General features: G+C 37.5%; 1 protein-coding gene across 8 annotated transcripts in view; it reads right to left on the bottom strand.

The window, feature by feature from the left end:
* Nucleotides 1–18,714, bottom strand: part of MEF2C (myocyte enhancer factor 2C) — a 194,389-nt gene that overhangs the window by 93,144 nt on the left and 82,531 nt on the right. For all 8 annotated transcript variants that reach the window (XM_045284986.1, XM_045284987.1, XM_045284989.1 and 5 more), the window contains one exon: nucleotides 16,999–17,191. In XM_045284986.1, coding sequence (XP_045140921.1) covers nucleotides 16,999–17,052 — 54 coding nt within the window. In that variant the 5' untranslated portion in view covers nucleotides 17,053–17,191. The remainder of the gene's footprint in view (nucleotides 1–16,998; nucleotides 17,192–18,714) is intronic.

Genomic DNA, 18,714 nt, shown 5'->3' with positions numbered 1-18,714 from the left:
TCAGCACAGAAATATCATTAAAGCCACTAGCTGTGTGTACTTCACATGCTCCTCAACTTTGGTGCAACTAAATAGGCTGCTCGGTAATGCACGTGTGTTGAATAATACCCATCAAAAAGTCAGTGCATGTGCTTCTTCTCATTAAAACTGCACACTTAAAGCATTTAAGAGAAATCTTCAAAATCTACTCTTAATTGCTCTAAATTTAATTCTGTATTATGTTCATATTCTTTGAAGCATACTCAAAATGTATTTTATAATGCTTTTTTCTCATTGTTCATCGTTAGATAAAATTGTTTTTAAGCATTAAGCTTTCTATGGAGACCTGGGATATTACTCTTCATTTAAAATATGCCACTCAATGACAAAGATTGCAATTCAGAGCTTTTATACTTAAATATAATAATGTAGTGTAATGATTACATTTTTTATAACTTGACAATAGTTTGTAATGGGGACAAGTCCATATTTCTATTTCAATAACATATTTTGAACCTCAGGTGAGATGAAAAACTGTGTGTACAGTAGTTTAGGTGGAAAGATGCTATTTTTTAGTGTTTACATCAATCAGAGTGCATCAAGAAGAGAATAAAGCCAATATTACTTAAGTGGGTGCTACAATTTGACATTTGGTTTTCGGAAAGAGAAGGTTTTTTTATGTGAAACATGTGTGGAAAGAAAAATTACCCTTAATAAACATTGACCGCTTTAGGTTATTTCTTCACTGCTTCAATCTTTGAAGATTCACAAATATAACAATGATGATATATTAAATGTTTCAGTTTTAGTCTTTATAATAGCCCTGCATTTTAAATCCTAGCATAAGGGCAAGCATTATTCATCTTACGCTGACAATTGTTTGACATCTTACAAGGTGTGAGTCAGACATGGAAATAAGAATTTGAAGAGAGAAGGTACATTCATTAAATGCATCATCTACAGACAATTTGGTTTTGAAGAAATTAAGACAACTTAATGAAAACCGTAAACCAAAATGCAATCAATGCTTACTAAACATTTTGTCATATTAAATATTTTGTGAAATATTTATTGAGCACTCTCTATATCAGATATTTGTATTAGGTGTACATCTTATTACATGTACATCTCCATGACCAGAGAAAAGAAGTAATTTAATTTCCTCATGCTTAAAGATAATTTGTCAATATAGTTATATTTTCAGTATTACCTAATGACCTGAAATTGTAATTTTATTTAGAGTTGAATGAATTCAGTAGCTGATTTTTGATCAATTTTTTTTCTTTAAGTATGAAAGTTACTATTTGATGCTTATCCAGTCTAGACGACTAGGAAATGAATCCTACGATACTGGGTATTTCCACCTACTGTTCAGTAATGGCAGGCTGTGGTACTATGCCGATCATGTTTTGAGGTTTGACTTTACTTTACGTCCATCATGTGTTTATTGACACATTCAGATAAAATGCATTGCACCCTCACTGTAGTCTTACTGCATTTTTTACAAGCCTTAATTATAATGCGCATTCTATTATGACAGAGGCTGAGGCTGCTTATGAACTGGCCTCTCCTGCTGGTTTTTCAGTCTCCTATAGGCCTCATCTCAAGCTTCATGTAGCTATTGACCAGTACACACAGAATGAACTTTCATGGAAAGGAAATACTCTAAAGTCTGAATGTCTCAATGTAATTTGCTGCTAAAAGTAGATACTATTATTTAAAAGCTTGCCTTTTTTGGGACAATTCCAGCTTTTAAAAAATAAGAGATTCTGGTCTCTCCATCTCTTTCTTTTGGAAACTGAGAAATGCAAGATGCTAGTGATCAGAATCTAGAGAGAATTAATTAAGCCATCTTGAAATTTTTAAGAGAGGTACAAAGATAACACCAGGACAGAGATGTGCATGTATGTGAGGGGACTTCAAAATCCAAGGAACAATGGATTTAAAAGATAATGAAAAATTTCCCCAGACTTTTTGAAGCCCCTTGTATAAAGTTCTAGACTTCAGGGAAAAAATATTTCAATAAGTTCAGAGAAAAAAATGGTCTTTATTCTTTGAGTGCATGACTCATCATGAAGGATGGAGAAGTCTGAAGATAGAAAATTAATTTTACAATCACAGAACACAGAGAGAAAGGGGAGGACTTAAAGGGTCCAAGAAGCCTGCATTCACTGAGCAAAAAAATTACTGAACTTTCAAAAGAGTTCAGATTTTCAAAGAATACATCAAATTCTCACACTATATTATATATTTGAAATATATACACGTTAGATGATTTAAATGTGGCTAATGAGACTGAGTTAATTGGTCAGCATTATGTTTAACAAAAGTTTCTAGTACAGTGGCAAGGCATTCAATAACTTTCCTTGTGCCAGGTACTGCACAAGGAAATGATTTAGATAAAGATATGTATAAAAACCAGGCTTGTTTTATTTGCATGTTACATACATTTGAGGGATGGAGCTGACCAAAAAAACTTAAAAACCAAGCTCACGCCATCAGGTTGCCTGTGACTCACCGCGACCTTATAAGGCAGAATAGGGCTGCCCTTGCGAGTTTCTGAAGCTGTAATCTGATGCGGGCAGGACGGCTCAACATTCTCAGTGTGTTAGAACTGTTGACCTTTCAGTCAGCAGCCTAACAAGCAACCCATGACACCGCCAGGGCTCCAGACCTGACAGACAGTCGCTTCTACATCCATTTGTCCTACCTCAGACAACTCATAAAACGAAACAGAAACCACGCCTACTGTCACCAAGAGTTGATTCTGGCTCATGGAGACCCTGCGAAGACACTGTGAATCTTTATGGGAGTAGTCTCCTCCTCCCACAGAGCAATCAGTGGGTTTGAACTGCCGACCTTATGGTTAGCAGAGCCTAGTTCACACCACGAAGCAGAGCTAGTGATTTTTCTGTTTGCACTCATATCAAAAGCAAAACCAAACAAACATCAACAGACAAGTACAGAGTGTCAGGTTGAAGAAAAATGAATGACATGATTTGGGGGAGGGAAAGAATGTAAAGTGCCAGTGTTCCAAAGTGGGAAGCGATTATCTTATTAATCTCCTTGTCATTCAGTAGCACCTTCGGTACTGTATTCCATCTGAAAACTCCATGGAAAGAAGGCCCTGGGCCAGTCAGAGCATCTCTGGAACGGAGGACCAATTGACGAAGCGTTTGCAGAGCCATTTTACTAAGGGACCACTGACAGAATCCAGGACAGACATAACCCAGGCTGTAAAAACATGTCAAGCACCTTCAAGTGCTGCTGAGTTGTGCCCCTGTGAAGAGGCAGATGTTGTTTCCAGGAGAGAGATTAGAAAACAACAGTGAAAAGGGGAAATCAAGCGCCGAGAACTGCAAGAGCGGCCCTGATCTAAGCAAGCCGGAAGCGGCTCACTTCTGGATCCGTGCCAGTAGAGAGGTATGTCAAGGCGGTGCAGGACATATTCCTGAATCAGACAGAAGTCAGAGCGGAGATCTCTAAAGGTCTCCTGCAGATTTCCGAGGATGAGATTATAAACCTAGTGGGTAAAGACATTTTAGGTAACGAGCTAAGTACACGTGAAGGATGACACTGTTTAAAAAGACATCCGTTTCTGAAGTTTCATGCTGTACAATCTGTTTTGTTTACTCTATCTCATAAATAACCTCTAATTTTCACAGCCTCAGAAACAAAATGGAGTATGGAAATTCCATTTAATTTTATAGATAGAAGAGTTAGGAAATACAGCAATGAATTTGAGAGGAAAACATGTACGGTGATGAAAATGTTCAGGAAAAAAATAACACGGGTTGGTAAGGTGGAGAATTCATGCTATTAAAATATTTTAAAAGTAATGTTACAGATGCATCATTACTGGGTAGTGTGGTATAGAAAAGAGGCCCTGCTAGTAGCTCTGGTGTTAACCAAAAGACCAGTGGTTCAAACTCACCATGGGAGAAAATTCGGCATTCTGCTTCTATACAGATGTTCAGCCACGGAAACACGCTGGGGCAAGTCTCCCAATTCCTAAAGGGTTGCTAATGAGCCCAAGGCAGTAGAGTCCATTACTTGTTTTTGGTGGTGCAGATGCTAGACTCCACCACTTATAAACAATGAGCCCTTTGGTAAATTGCTTAACTTATTTGAACCTCAGTTTCTTCCCCTGCAAAATGGGTGTAATGATTGTCATACACAACTGTATGAGAGTTGAACGAAGAAACACAAATCAAATGTGAGTGCCCTTTTGACGGTGAAACTCTAAAAGTAGTAATGTTCTCTTGATGTATTCCTTGCTACACCATGTAAAGGCTGTCTGTAAGGGCCTGTCAACTTGTGTTACCATTCATTTTACTTTTGTCTAGATTAAAGAGTTTCTGGGCCTGGGCTCAGGACCACGGTCTTGTGGGGACAGCCACATCAACTGCGTTCCGTAAAGAAAATCGTCTACATCCATCCTACGGTGGTGATTAGCCGTCGCGATTGTCAGGGTTTGTGAGCAGCTGAGGTGTCACTATTGGTCTCTCCTAGTCTGAAAGAAGAAAGGTACGGAACGTCAAAGACGCACGGAATCACTTCGTCTAATGGATTCGTGGACCATGTAATACAGGTCTCCACAAACCTGAAACCAGAACTGAAGGATGCTCAGTGACTATACCAACTGCTCTGAAAGGGATCACATCAAAAATCCTGCACAAATCATGGCAAAGACCAAGCTTGTGGGTCAGATCGAGACTAGTAGAACCTCCCAACACCATGGCCCTTCAGATCTGGAAATGAACTCACACCCCAGCTCCATTTTCAGAAAAACAGTGCAAAAGTCTACAATGAGAACAAAATAACATTAAAATAATCGACCATTTGCTACCCAAAGGAAAGCATTTACCCAGGAATAAAGTTCTGAAGGGTTAGGAAAGGAGGAAGAATGGAGATCGGGAAACATAGAGAGGAGATAGAATAAATAACAGTACATTGTAGGTATTTAAATGAACAAGATGAGACAAAATGCGCATGAACTGAATGGAAAACTAAACTACTCTGCAAACTTCCACTTACTTCCCGATTAAGGATTTCGATCGAGAAATAAAGGGCTCTCTCTCCAGTTGAGTTTGGGCTTTCTTTGCTAGCAAGCGCTCTGCACGTTCATCATTGTAACTGGAATGCTTGGCTGAATGCTTGATGAATTAAGGGATGGGCAGATGGATGAAGGAATGATGCACTTTCTTGGAATACAACATAAATAGCTGAAAATACATTTCTTTGTATATTCAGATTTTACTTATAGAAATTTTGCTACCAAGGGAAATATTACATACAGTTTTTTCTTTTCCCTTTGTCATTTTTAATTTACAGGAAAATCTTACATCTGGTAAAATCGAGCAGGCGCGAAACTGGACTGACTCTGTGAGTTTGTGTGTACAGGTTTGTTAGGAAAATGGAGCCTATTTCTTATAATTCTGTTTTGAGATAAGTATTGACTTTATTTGGTGACTGTTTCTTTCAGAGAAGTTCAAAGACTATACGTTATCTCACTCCACAAGACGGTATCTCTTTGAAGTTATTATTTGGGGACAGTTTATCACCCCCATTTCTCAGATGAATACTATAAACAAAGACATGAATTGCCTAATCCAAGGTCACAAAACTAGTCCCTGACTGAACTACAAACAGAATACATAGATAACGATGCACTTCATCGACTACAGTTAAATACAGCGTGCACCCAGTTAGCTGCCCCCTGAGCAATCTGCGGGTATAGTAGTTTGTGAAGTGACAGGAGGAATCAGGAAGGCTTGGGTGATGCTGACCTTTTGTAAGGGATAATTTGGGAACAGATAAGGGTGATGCTTGAACAAAGTGGTGACTCTGCCTAGTGTCACTGAATTGTGCATGGGATGGCTGCTGCAATGTCAAATGTCCTGCGACATAGGACGGGGCTTCAAAAAGTTCGTGGAAAAATCCCATTATCTTTTTATTTCCCATTTCCATGAACCTTTTGAAGCCCACTCATACAGCATTACCATAGTTAAAACAAAACAAAACAAAACAAAACCACATGAGAAATTCTGAGGCCAAACAAAAGGGTAAAACATACTAATTAATGTATGGATAGCTTCCTACTAGGATAAAGCAAGAAGATCACTCTAAAATTGAGAACAAGTTGGTTCTAGGTTTCAGTGGAATCCAAGGCTACTTCTGTGTGAACTCTGGAACAAGCCCTGCCCGCAGACGCTTGAGCTGCTCCCCCAACGCCAGGGAGAACCACATGGGTGCCCTAGTGGGCACAGACCGGTGCTATAGTTATGATGTTTCTTTAAATTTAACGAAAAGAGAAGTATTTTGGTTTGTAGCAAATACCGGTCTGCTTACAGTCAGAATGTACAGATATATATATATATAAAGGTGGGCCTAGGATTTAAATGCAGGCACTGTAAATAGCAAGTTCTAAAAACAGAACCAGTCCTGTATCATTTCCTAAGGGCCAGGGAAATTAGTTTGACGGCTGTGTAACGAAAAGGGCATTTCATAATGAGGCTCCACCTCACACACGCCCCTGCTCTGGTCACCCCTCCCGAGCCCAGTCCCAGGCCCATTCATAAAGTCACCTCCGCAGAACGTCAATTGCTTTAGTAACTGTTTGAGGCCCTGCATCTTACAGGAAAAAGGTTTGGAGTAACGGAAAACCAGCAAATGGGGGTGGGGGGGACCCACCCAACTTTGGAAGCAACAGCTGCCCATGTAAATAAGAATCACTTAGACCTAATGCCCAAAGGCTGCAGATGTCAGAGAACAGTCTCACTCTCACTCAAGCAACAACACTTCTTCCTGTGGGTCCCAAAGACTTCTTTTCAGTAGCCAGAAGATTTCTTGTTTTTAATCTCCATTGAACCACGGTCTGTTCAATGAGTGGAGAACATGCTAGGGGCCCTCCTTTTTAACTCACAAAGTAATAAGAGTTTCTTTGTTTTAGAGTGTGTTTGGGACTAAGACAGCCAGCTAACTTGCCATTTCAGAGCTTTGAGAATTTTCCCCCCTTCCAAATCATATCATGATTAATACAACCCTATTTCTATAAAAAAATAATTTAGATCCCCTCCTCATCCCTGACCTAGTTCAGTAAGAAACGGATGACAAATGAGTGACCAGATGGACAGTTAGACACAAATGTACTCTGTAATCCATGCGCTACAAGGTCTCCCTATGTGGTTAAAGGGCTGGAGATGGAGTCAAGAGTCTGCAGCGACAATCTTTAATTGAGTAAAAAAAAAAAAAAAAGGAAATGGTCGGTCAAATGCGCCCCCCACCCCCAAGTCTTGTTCCTGACAGTAAGTAATGGCACAACTGTTCTAAACTATTCCTCTTCTATTTTATTTTGTTTAATTCAGTCTGTCATTAAAAGGCTTGTGAGTGAGCGTTAGGCTTGATGATTACTCTTGGTGGGAGGAAGCAACACCACTGCCGACTTGTGTTCTAGACAAGCGCTCCTTTATACAATGATGGGGCTGCCACCCGAAATGAAAGGCTCTTTAAAGAGCAGGGAGGGACTCTTTTAAGCAGACTGCTACCATGTGCTTGCAACCCTCCAGCATAACTTGGGAGGATGAGACAGCAGTGTGTTCTGCTGCAAAGAGGACCATTGTCCTCATTAGCCTCAAGCAAACGGAGCCTCGATTTGGCTGAAATGTGGTCGCCTTTCCAAAGAGCAGGGTCTCCAAATAGTCGTTCCTAAAATTCCTGACATGATAAAAGCCTTAAAATAAAGAGGTTGGAGTCTGGGAGTTAGAGCTCTCTGCATACCTCACCTTAAATCAACACCCCTGTCCCCTAAATTAAATGGGAAATCTTGAGCCTTGCGTACTATTTTGAGGGGAAAAATAATTAACATTGGGTTAGACCACAATTGAATAAATTAATGAATATTAATAACCTTCAGTGTTTATTGGCCAGCTCACAGAATCTGGGTTTTGAATTCTTTCACAGCTGACTTCTGATGATGTATTTGTCTCTAAGAGAAAAGGGAAGGAGGAGGGTGTAAATTATTAGATTTGTTGGGATTTAAACGACTTTATCGTGACCTGTTTTTGAAGCCAAGAAAATGTTCTGGGAGATTAAAACGAGGAGACAGTGACAAACATGCTTTAAGTTTGTTCGGTTTTTTTGTAATGTGATTTGCAGGTATGCTTGGTTTGTTAAAAGACTAATTCACTTCCTAAATCCAGTTAGTTATAGACCCATGAAATAAACATTCTGGTCCGTCTATACCCTAGAAACATAAAAGATGTCATTTGTATCTGAGATGAAAGAAATAAACGAGGCTAAGATTTTGGGGGCAAAAAACATGTTTACTAGTTCAACAAAGCCAAAATGTACCTAAGGTAAAGGTCAAAGAATACTTCATTCCCTGCTGAGCAAATGCTCAGGAAGCACATTTGTCTACGCTTCCTATCATAACAGGAAGAGTGCGACTTCTTCCTTTCCACAATGGGTTCAGTTTTACCTCCTAACTCCAGTATTTTCTCCCTGAGGGCCTTCCAAATCAATCCCGCAAGACAGAAGGCAGGAGGCTGTCTCTGGTGTAGTTTCCAAACAGTTACATTTGTTGAAATGTTATTTAAATGTTAGTGATTTCTGAAGCTAAACTGTTCCAATTCGAAATTAAATGTCAAACTTCCAAACAGTTAGCTTGGTTCTTTTCTTCCTATTAGTGGCCCAACATATTTGAAAAGAAACACCCGTACATATCGAGTACTAAGGAATTTGAATTTATGAATTTGAATTTATCTCAACTTAATTATGCTATTTATTTTTGTACCAATGCCATTATTCTTGGAATCAAAAAAATATTTCCATGTTGTCTTCAATAAAAGCGTGCTAGGATATAAACTCTAAGAAATACGTTGATCACAAGAATTTTTGAAGAAAAAGTGCTCATCTCGAATACATTTTAATGTCAAAGGAAGTCAAGAGTGAGAAGGACATGGCTTCTGAGGCTATTAGCAAGATGGTCTTTAATCTACAGTTTAGAAGAAACCTCTTGGTTTACTGGTCTATTTATAATGTCAATATTTTTAGTGTTGGTTTCTCAGTAATACAATGTCACACATAGTTTGTGCATCTGCAGAGCAAAAGGTGACTTGTAGCAAACCAAATGGTGTGTGCACGCATTCAGAGGTGAAAGGGGCCATTCAATGGTAACTTTCTACATAAAGTGATTTAAATACAATTCATAAAAGTTCAGAGGATTTTAAAAAAATAGTTACACTTTGAATTAGAAATTGTATGAGACACCCAAATCAGGAATGCAACAGAGGGAGAAAAACAACTTAAAGCCAGCCCTCAAGTTCAGGGAAGAGTTTATTTTTTTCAATAGATTAAGCAGTAATTGAAGTCCAGAGGAGATAGTTATCCTTTGCCTTGTGAAAATTATGGTCTCTTGGATTTCCTACCAAAGGAAAGCTAACGGATGGATTTGCTGGCAGTCAGGACAATACCTTTCTGGCAGTAAAGAGACAGACCTAGCTGAGAGAATATGAAACGTTACACATTATATAGAACATGTTGTGTATGATGCACTATTGACATGATTGACTACCTAACAGGGAGGGCATTTTCAAATTGCTTTTAAATTATTAGGAATGGAATAGAAATGCACGGTCTGGTGCTATAACTGTTAAACGTACCTCTCAGTGCTTGGGTATTGATTTCTTTGATCTGGAAATTCATGGAAGTAAATCTTATGCCATTTTCCCCTTCTGGTTTTAATTTTCAATTTGTTCAGTAACCAGTAATTCCAATTCTTTGGAAAAAAAACTTCTACCCTTGGCAATTTTATGATTAATAAAAAGTAGTTTAGCTTACATGCATGGGTACCTTTAAGTAGGTATCTGCATTATGCATCAATATTGCTGCTAACTCAATGCTAAGATATCCTATACCCCAATACATTACTATCACATGCCCTCAGTTTATAAATGTAAAATGAGTTTAATAAAAATTGGCATATGAATTAAAGGAGGTCAGCTGTTACGCTCCGATACTGAAAGGGAAAGGCCTAATAATCACCATTATGAGGTATTTTCAAGCTTAGTTTAGATTTCGAGGTAGAAACACTTTTGCACTAATAGACATTTTATTCATTTCATCTGAAATAAAGTTCCAGATACTCTGATTAATAGAGATTACTCTTCTAAAGTAGTTACGATGAGGTTTCCTATCAAATAAAGTAAGCTTGCTCGACACTCAGGCAAGTCATTGACAAGGCACGGATTCTGGCTGGGGCGATGGCCAAGACTGTGCATGCTGACAGTGGGGCTGGATCACTGTTTCATAACTCACAGTCCCATTCCATGTTACTCTCTTGAAGCCATTAACTTACATTTCTAAATGACTAGGCCATTCTAATTGGGCAAATCTGGTACAAGAGACTCTCTCGTACCAGAGTGAACAACCAAAGACGCCACTTTGAGGGCTAAGTACGCCTGGTCCAAATCTTGGTCTTTTTCGTCACTTCATATCCATGCAAACGTTGTAGAATGACTAAGGAAGGCTTCAGGAAAGTGGAGGCAGTTAAAATATGGTGTTGGCTTAGAATATTGAATAGATAGCACACACATATCTGTCTTGGACAAAGTACAATCAGAAAGTTCCTGAGAATGAAGAATGTCGAGACTTCGTCTCATGTGCTGTGGATGTGTTGTTAGGAACATCCAGTCCATGGAGAAAGACATCCTGCTTCGAAGCAGCACTTCAACTAAAAAGAGAAAAACCTTCCAGGAAAGGACTGACACCGTGGCTGCACCACGGACTCCTGCGTGGCGCAGCAATGCGCGTGAGGATGGAGAAGGACCGAGGAGTATTCTTACTGCTATGCACAGGGGCACTGCGAATCAGAACCAACCCACCGGCATTTAGCAACAACAATGGCATGCATGTCTACATTATTTAGCATTTTTAAAAGCAATTCTATTTCAATTCAAATGAATTTTATATCAGGCAGTTATGATGTAACCCCCCAATTTAGAACTCCTTTATTTACTTATATTTTGAATATTTAGGAAGACCCTAAAGGAGTGGATAAACAGGAAATAAAAGAAGTAAAGAAAACGTTTTTAAAAAGAGTCAGGGTGGGAATCATGCATTTATTTTCATTTTTTTTCAGTTTAGTTTAAAATATATCAGATTTTACTTAAAGGCTTCAGTATGTAGAAATTGTTGGAGGCCACATCTACACTGAAAAGAACTGTGCTAATTTCATTTTTCCTTATTTCTTTAACATAATCTGTAAGCCATATAAAGAAAATAAGATAGAAACACGAAAGCACAGTAAAATTGTTTACAATTTGACTATTCTGAATTTATTTTACACAAGGGACTTCTACTAACTGGACTGTGTTGCTTATTGTCTTTATTTTGTGATTCAATTCTTGAATTGACCATTACATAAAATTTTGGTTTTGGGCAAAAACTATTAACATTCCTGATTTGGTGGAAAGAAAAGAACTTTAGGCAATAATTACAAATCATTCTTGTTTTACTCACTATATTTGAGGTCCTGCCTTCTTTTTTTTTTTTTAATCATTTTATTAGGGGCTCATACAACTCATCACAATCCATACACACATCAATTGTGTAAAGCGCATTTGTACATTCATTGCCCTCATCACTCTCAAAACATTTTCTCTCCACTTAAACCCGCAGTATTAGGTCCTCATTTTCCCCCTCCCTCCCCGCGCAGCCCTCCCTCATGAGCCCTTGATAGTTTATAAATTGTTATTTTGTCATATCTTGCCCTGTCCGACTTTTTAAAAAATTGTTTCATTGAGGGCTCGTACATTTCTTATCACAGTCCATACACACATCCACTGAGGCAAGCACCTATGTACCCCGTTGCCCTCATCAATCTCAAAACATTTGCTCTCCACTTTAGCCCTCAATTTCGTTTGCTCATTTCCCCCCTCCCTTCCCCCTCCCGAGGTCCTCCCTTCTTCTGCAAGTTTTTTCCCTAATTAAATATTGGTACGTAACAAGTCAGACAACTGATTTTTTTAGTTTATCTCTCATCCTTTTCAGAGTAGAAAAGTTGAAATATTTAAAAACATGTAGACAAATTATGCTTAATTTTTCTACTTTCTAATTGAAATAACAGAAACAGCAGATTTCTAAGTACATTGTTTATAAAAAGTCATTAAGAACAGAACTCATTTATCAATATGGCTGTTTCATGAGCATAATTTAAAAATGTACTATATGAAAGTGTCAGATTACAGTTATTTAATTGGTGAAGGCATTCAAGGGGTAAAAAAATGAAAAAATACAGATAGATTAAAATTGTAGCGTTACACTAAATGAGAAATCATATGTGATATAATGGTGCTTAGTTCAAAATAAGTTGGTCAGTACACAGATTTGAAAATAAGTCCTCAAACCATAGAATTTAGAAGATCCCTTCTCCCCACCCTTGTTATGTGCTCTGGCCTGTAAATGTTCTGTGCCATGTGTTCTTCCTGTCCACTAACCATCCTGTCAGCAGCAGGCTCACCTGGTGGCATTTTTCTCTAGCCCTGCTCCTGGCTTCTGAAAGATCCTTTGTGTTCCCGCATTCCTCTGTTCCACTCCATCCATCTTCCTGTGCACTTTCAAGGTAAAACGCTCTTGAAATGAAGGGTCAGGCCCCATTCATCAGACAGTGTGTTTTATATATTCAGCAGTTACTTTAATGGAAATCTTAATAAGTTTAACAGCTAATAGTTCAAGAAACATGATTAGGAATAGCTAATAAGTAAAATTATTGAGCACTTCTTAGGTGGTAGGAACTTTGTATTTATTGCCATATAATTATCTCAATGACCTAATGAAATAGGTACTATTTTTAAATTCTCAATTCTACCCACGAGGGAACTGAGGCTCAAAGGAGTTAAATAATTTGCTAGAGATCAGATAGTCAGTTAATTAGCAAAACTGGGACCAAAAAAGGCGTCTATCACTCTAGAAGCCATGCTTTTAGATTTTCTGTTACACTGGATGCAACATGACGAACCAGAAAAGCATTAATTTTCTGAAAGATTTGGACTCAAATCTTGGTCATATTTTAGGATAAATTTTACAATTTTGGGCTAGTTACGTAGAATTTAAGAGGACCTGCCTAGTCTCTAATCTCTGATCAGACACCAGTTACAGATTTTACTGGTTTTTCTTTAACTGCTCAGCCAAGTGATTTCCTTCCTGAGGGGTCATTACAAATATTCCTTCTCGGATGTTGTTACCTACCCAACGGGTTAAACTCTTATCACTGGGCTTAAAAGACACTTTTCCTGACCTCAAATTAAATAGGCTACCTAGCTCTAGATTGCTAGCTGCAAGATCGGCAGTTTGCCGATTGGTTTGCCCTTAAACCACGACTCACTAGCAAATCCATTCTGACTCACAGTGACCTTAAAAGATAGGGTAGACCTGCTCACTAAGACAGGTTTACAGTTTCTGAGACTTTAAATCTTCACAGGAATAAACACCTCAGCGTCATCCCGCAGAGTCACTGGTGGGTTTCAAACATGGAACACGTTATTAGAAGCTCATTATGTAGACTCATAAGCCACCAGGACTCCTGGTTGATCCTTACTCCCAACCTGAGGCTTGGCAGTACCAACATACCCAGAAGGAAAATGGAACAATGGTCTGCTGGTTTGTTTCCATAAAGATTACGGCCAAGAAAATGCTGTGAGCAGTTCTCTTCTCTGATCGACTGGGCTACCATGAGGCAATGTAGACTCGATGACAGTGGGGTTTTGTTTACTTGTTTTTCCTTTCATAGTACTTTGATATTTTTGTATATATCACATAAGAACGAATTTTGGTGGGCATTTACATATTCCATGTCTGTTTTATCCCACTAGATAAATCAAGTGCTCATAACTATGATTTATAGGGAAAACCCAGCCCAGTCCATTCTTTTCAATAAAGTTTTATTGGAATACAACCACACTGCTTCAGGTACTGTCCATGGCTGCTTTCACATTACAATGATAAATAGTTGTGATGGAGTTTGTATGGCTCAAAAGGCTGAAAATAACTCCCATTTTATTTTTTACAGAATAAGTTTGCTGGCCCATTTAACAGATTATAAGCATTGAACATTTAACATGAGGCAGTCGTAGTCTAGAATATTGGGGGATCCAATAAATAATTCAGTCTTTAAATGGGATTAATAAGAACTAAGTAGAATAACACATGTAGTTCTTGGCATGTAATAGGTATGTGTGTTCAATAAATGGTAACTACTTTTAATCAATTACCTGTAATTTTCTATAATACAACTTGATGACTCATTAATTATTTTTGGTATTAGTTTAAGAAATTAATCTTTTTTTACATTCGTAATTGAGAAATAGTATTTATGAACCTACTAACTGCCCCAATTTTTTTGAACGTAAAAAATGTATTAGATTATATTCTTTCCAAAATAACCTTATATGAGTCTCTGGGTTTAAGCTCTTTTGCACTTCCACAACAAAAAATACAGTGAAAGCAAACTGCAATGCAATCACTGGTTTTCAACAATTCGTTTTCTCAGCTGGAAACAACTTTTTACATGAGCTCTCTGATATTCCACACTTTAAATCTGTATCTATCATAATAAAAACTAACATTGTTTTGGATATAGGCAAACAAACACCAGTAATGGCAGGACAGTCTTTTACTACTGGGAAAAAATGTCAATGAATAATTGCTTGAGGTTCTACTGAAGTGTCTAGTGAGGAGAGATTCATATGGAGGGATATATGTGAACTTGAAGAGTTTAAAGGGATACCCCCATGTAGTAAGAAATGGTGCTCATTTTGATGATAAAATCACATCTCTATCTTTTAGATTCCAAAATGCCTCTTATGACCACTCGTTGGAGGTTAGAGAAAACGTGAAGAACATACTCCTATGAGATGACTCTTTTAACAGCCATCTGAAATCATCACTCAGATATACACCAAACAGGAAGGCTTTCATTTTTCTCATTCCATGTAAGTGTACTGGATATTAAAGGGTCAAGTATACTTAGGGAAGGAGTAGAGTAAGGACTAAGTATGTCCTACGTTTTAGAGAGTAATATCAAAGAATCATATCCAGTATTTAAAACAATACAATCATCATATTACATTGAATTTTTTTTCTCTCTTACGGTTTTCATGATCTCCAACATGTTACAGCAATTGTAGAACAAACACATTTAAGTCAAAAGATGTTCGATTGCCAGCTAAATAAAAACCCCAAGCAAACAGAAAGCTTCCCCAAACGGCCACCGAGTCAATGACGACTCACAACAACCCTACAGGGCAGGTTAGAATGGCCCTTGTGGGTTTCCCAGACAAAGTCTCTTTCTGGGAGTAGAAAGTTTCATCTTGCTCCCACAGAGCAACTAGTGGTTTTGAACTGCTGACCTTGCAGTTAGCAACCAAACTCATAACCACTATGCCACCAGGCCTCCTCACTAGCACAAAAGTAGGGTGTTAAAATTCTTGTGACTATAAAGCACAAAGAAAGCTCATGAATTCAACTCACAAAAGTTTCTTCTCTCGTTGTAAGTGACAAGAAGATACAATGAAGCTCAGGAACCTAAAAATTAGCCAGCCTCATTAATGAAGTGCTAAGTGCTAATTCATATAAGTTTTCACTGTACCCAGAGTAGGTTGTAGTCCAAACAACAAGATCCCGATAGTCAATGATACATTATGTTTACTACATCCAGCTCATTTTTAATTTAAATCTATAATTCAGTTAAAAATGACTGGTTTTATTGACAGAATTATCACTTGTTGATTTGACCCATTGCAATAGCAATAAGCAATGCCTGTGGCAACACTAAGGAAATCCATCATACATCTAAATATTCTTTGTACTCTAGCTTAATTGTCAGCTAAAAATAGATCAAGTCATGGGTGTCTTACAATAAAGTAATAATTTAAAGGAATGTAAACTTGAAAACTGAGAAATAAAAAGCTTCTTTACTTCTTAATGGCCTATTGACAGCATAACTATGCATTTCTTTCCTACATTATTTACACATAGAATAACTTTAATTTAAAAAACAACCTGATTAGTTTTAGTCTTAATGGCAGCCCAAGAAGATAAGAAAAATGGGTAAGAAGAAGATACAATGCCTTCACTTGGGGAAAATGATGAGCTGATGCAGTGCCTCCAGTGTAAATGGGCAATGGGCAGACCACTCTTCTCTCATGTTCAGGAAGGTCTCCTCTGGGGTTCCAATATCCCTATGTAATATTTGAGAATCCAGACCCACCACACCATAATTTCTCCCAAGACCATTATTTGATATTTAACGTTAGGATGTTTACAAACCACCCAGCTCTCCCTACATGACCTAATTAAATACACTTGCCTCAAGTGTGAAGAAAAACAGAGCCAAATCGCAGTCTTTAATGCTGAGTAGTGTTTGGAGATACAAAGTTTTCAGATAGATTAATTGGACCATGCAGGTATTAGCAGGAAAAAGAAATGGCACCCATATCTATATTTATAAAATTCAGGGGGGAAAGCATTGGCATGCATTCACTAACAGTTCTTGCCAAACTAAGTTTCTAATGCATTGTGGGGGTTTGCTGTTGTTGCTGCAGTTGTCATCATACAAAGTCAAAATGTTTTGGGTGTATTTCAAAAACTCTTATACTGTGAAGTCATGAAAACTATTTTCATGCAGAATATGTAACATATTACAAACCTTTAAATGGATGACCACAGAAAGTCTAGTTCCCATGGATGTAAGAATACCTTTGTTAGATGATGCATGCAATGTAGCAATGTTATGCTTAAAAAGTAATTATTAAACTACACATATTACACAGTATAGCTATTCTACCACCCTGTACATGTGAGACCATTAGTGCTTAAACTGGCCACATTTAAGTCACTACAACTTTTCTTCAATCCCACAGCTACTTGTAATTCTAACTGTTCTCAGTATCCTTAATCTATCTGGGGGAAATGCAGTAAATAGTCCATGTGGATAATCGTACAAAGGAACGTTTGCCTTACCTGTCTGTTACGTTCATCCATAATCCTTGTAATCTGAATCTTTTTTCTCCCCATAGTCCCCGTTTTTCTTCTCTCTCTCGTCCCTGAAATTATGTATTTTTTCCTTCCTTTTCTTTCTCTTTCCGGTTTCCTCCAAACAAATCTCCTTCTTCAGCACCTGCACAACTCAGCTCCCAAATTCCTGCATTCGATCCTGCCAAAATACAAACAAACAAAAGTTAATCAGGATAGGAGATAACTAGTTTCCTAAGAACTACCACATTCTAATTTTACAAAAGGAAATAAACCCTGTGGAAGTAAAACAATAAAAAGAATACAAGTAAGTATTTATTAAAAGTACATGGCATATCACATGCAGGGACATTTCAAATAGGAACTTTTTTTTTTTTACAATTAATCTCATAAGTAACTTAACAAGTCATTTAAATGATGAAAACTAGGCTTTAAATTAAAGCCCAACACTTGAAATGCATCTTTTAGAATTTCTTGATATTTTAAAAGCAAATTAGGTGACGATTTTCACCCTTCTGTTATGAAAAATTACCCAAATCAGAGAGTTAATGAACCTTTATGTACCTGTGTACGCTAAGTAGGGCAGCTAATTCATTTCTGAAGGGAAAACAATCTTGCGTTTTGACAGCAGAGGTGATAACGTCCCTCGTTATGCAAATAGGATGGACTATTATGAAAGTGTTAGTTGATGTATGGAAATGTCAACTAATTTAAATCTAAATTCTCTAATCTTATTATTTTTTTAAAAATCACCGCTATGAGAACACTGCAAAAATAACAGTGTATTCCACCTTACATAATAAGCATCTATCTATCAGCAGCGAGAGCATTTCTTTAGAAACTCCTTACATTCTATCTTGAACATAAAATTTGGAAGAGATAATCATTGACAGAAAATGAGTGGATTATTAGAGTATTAATTTGGGTATTGATCCATTAACATTCCTTAAAAAAATAAAACTTCAGTCTTCTTAACTTAAATATTTAACAATATATCTTATAGAACCTTGCTTTTATATATATACTGGAGAACTTTAGGTGAGGAATTAAAATTAAAGAAATGATTATCAATTCTATAAGATAGACCCAAGGATCCCAGAATTATCAAAAGCATATATTGTAAGTTCTAGCGGAAAATATTTGAACATGAATAGGAAGGAATTGCTATGAAACTTGGTCGCTAACAAGAAAGCATTCCTCCATGGCCTCTTCATTTGCAGGCAACAGCTTCAAGTATTCTCCCCAGGCTTATGTCAGGGAATGCAACCACTTTACACATTGTTCAGAATTTCCCTGTTTATGTTAGTTGGTGTCTGACAACCAACCTGATAAATTCCCACATGTATTATGTAACATTAAGCCAATGTCGCGGCTATTTAATAGATTGTTTGGCTCCAATTCAAAGTCACTGGAACAGGAAAGTTGTTACACACTTGGTCTGATCATCAGCTGTTCTTTGATCTCTTTAATTTAATTGCTGAGTTCTTTATCACCTTGAGTAATATTTTTGTGTGTGTGAAATTTAAGTTTTCCATGATTATCTAATTGCAGAGGTTATTATGATATAATTAGTTCTGGTGGATTAGCACTGCTTAAATACAAAGGACTATCCATTCTCTTTTGCCAAATACCTTTCTAGTAAACCGTAGCTCCCTTTTGCATTTGAGAATATATATGTTGAGTAACATCATGACCACATAGTAC

The sequence above is a fragment of the Echinops telfairi genome, unplaced genomic scaffold, assembly GCF_000313985.2.
Source record: "Echinops telfairi isolate 266 unplaced genomic scaffold, ASM31398v2 ScPeMD7_7469;HRSCAF=8507_1, whole genome shotgun sequence".
Lineage (NCBI taxonomy): Eukaryota > Metazoa > Chordata > Mammalia > Afrosoricida > Tenrecidae > Echinops > Echinops telfairi.
Note: the sequence above shows the minus strand (reverse complement) of the source record. Positions and strands in the feature narration are given on the sequence as shown.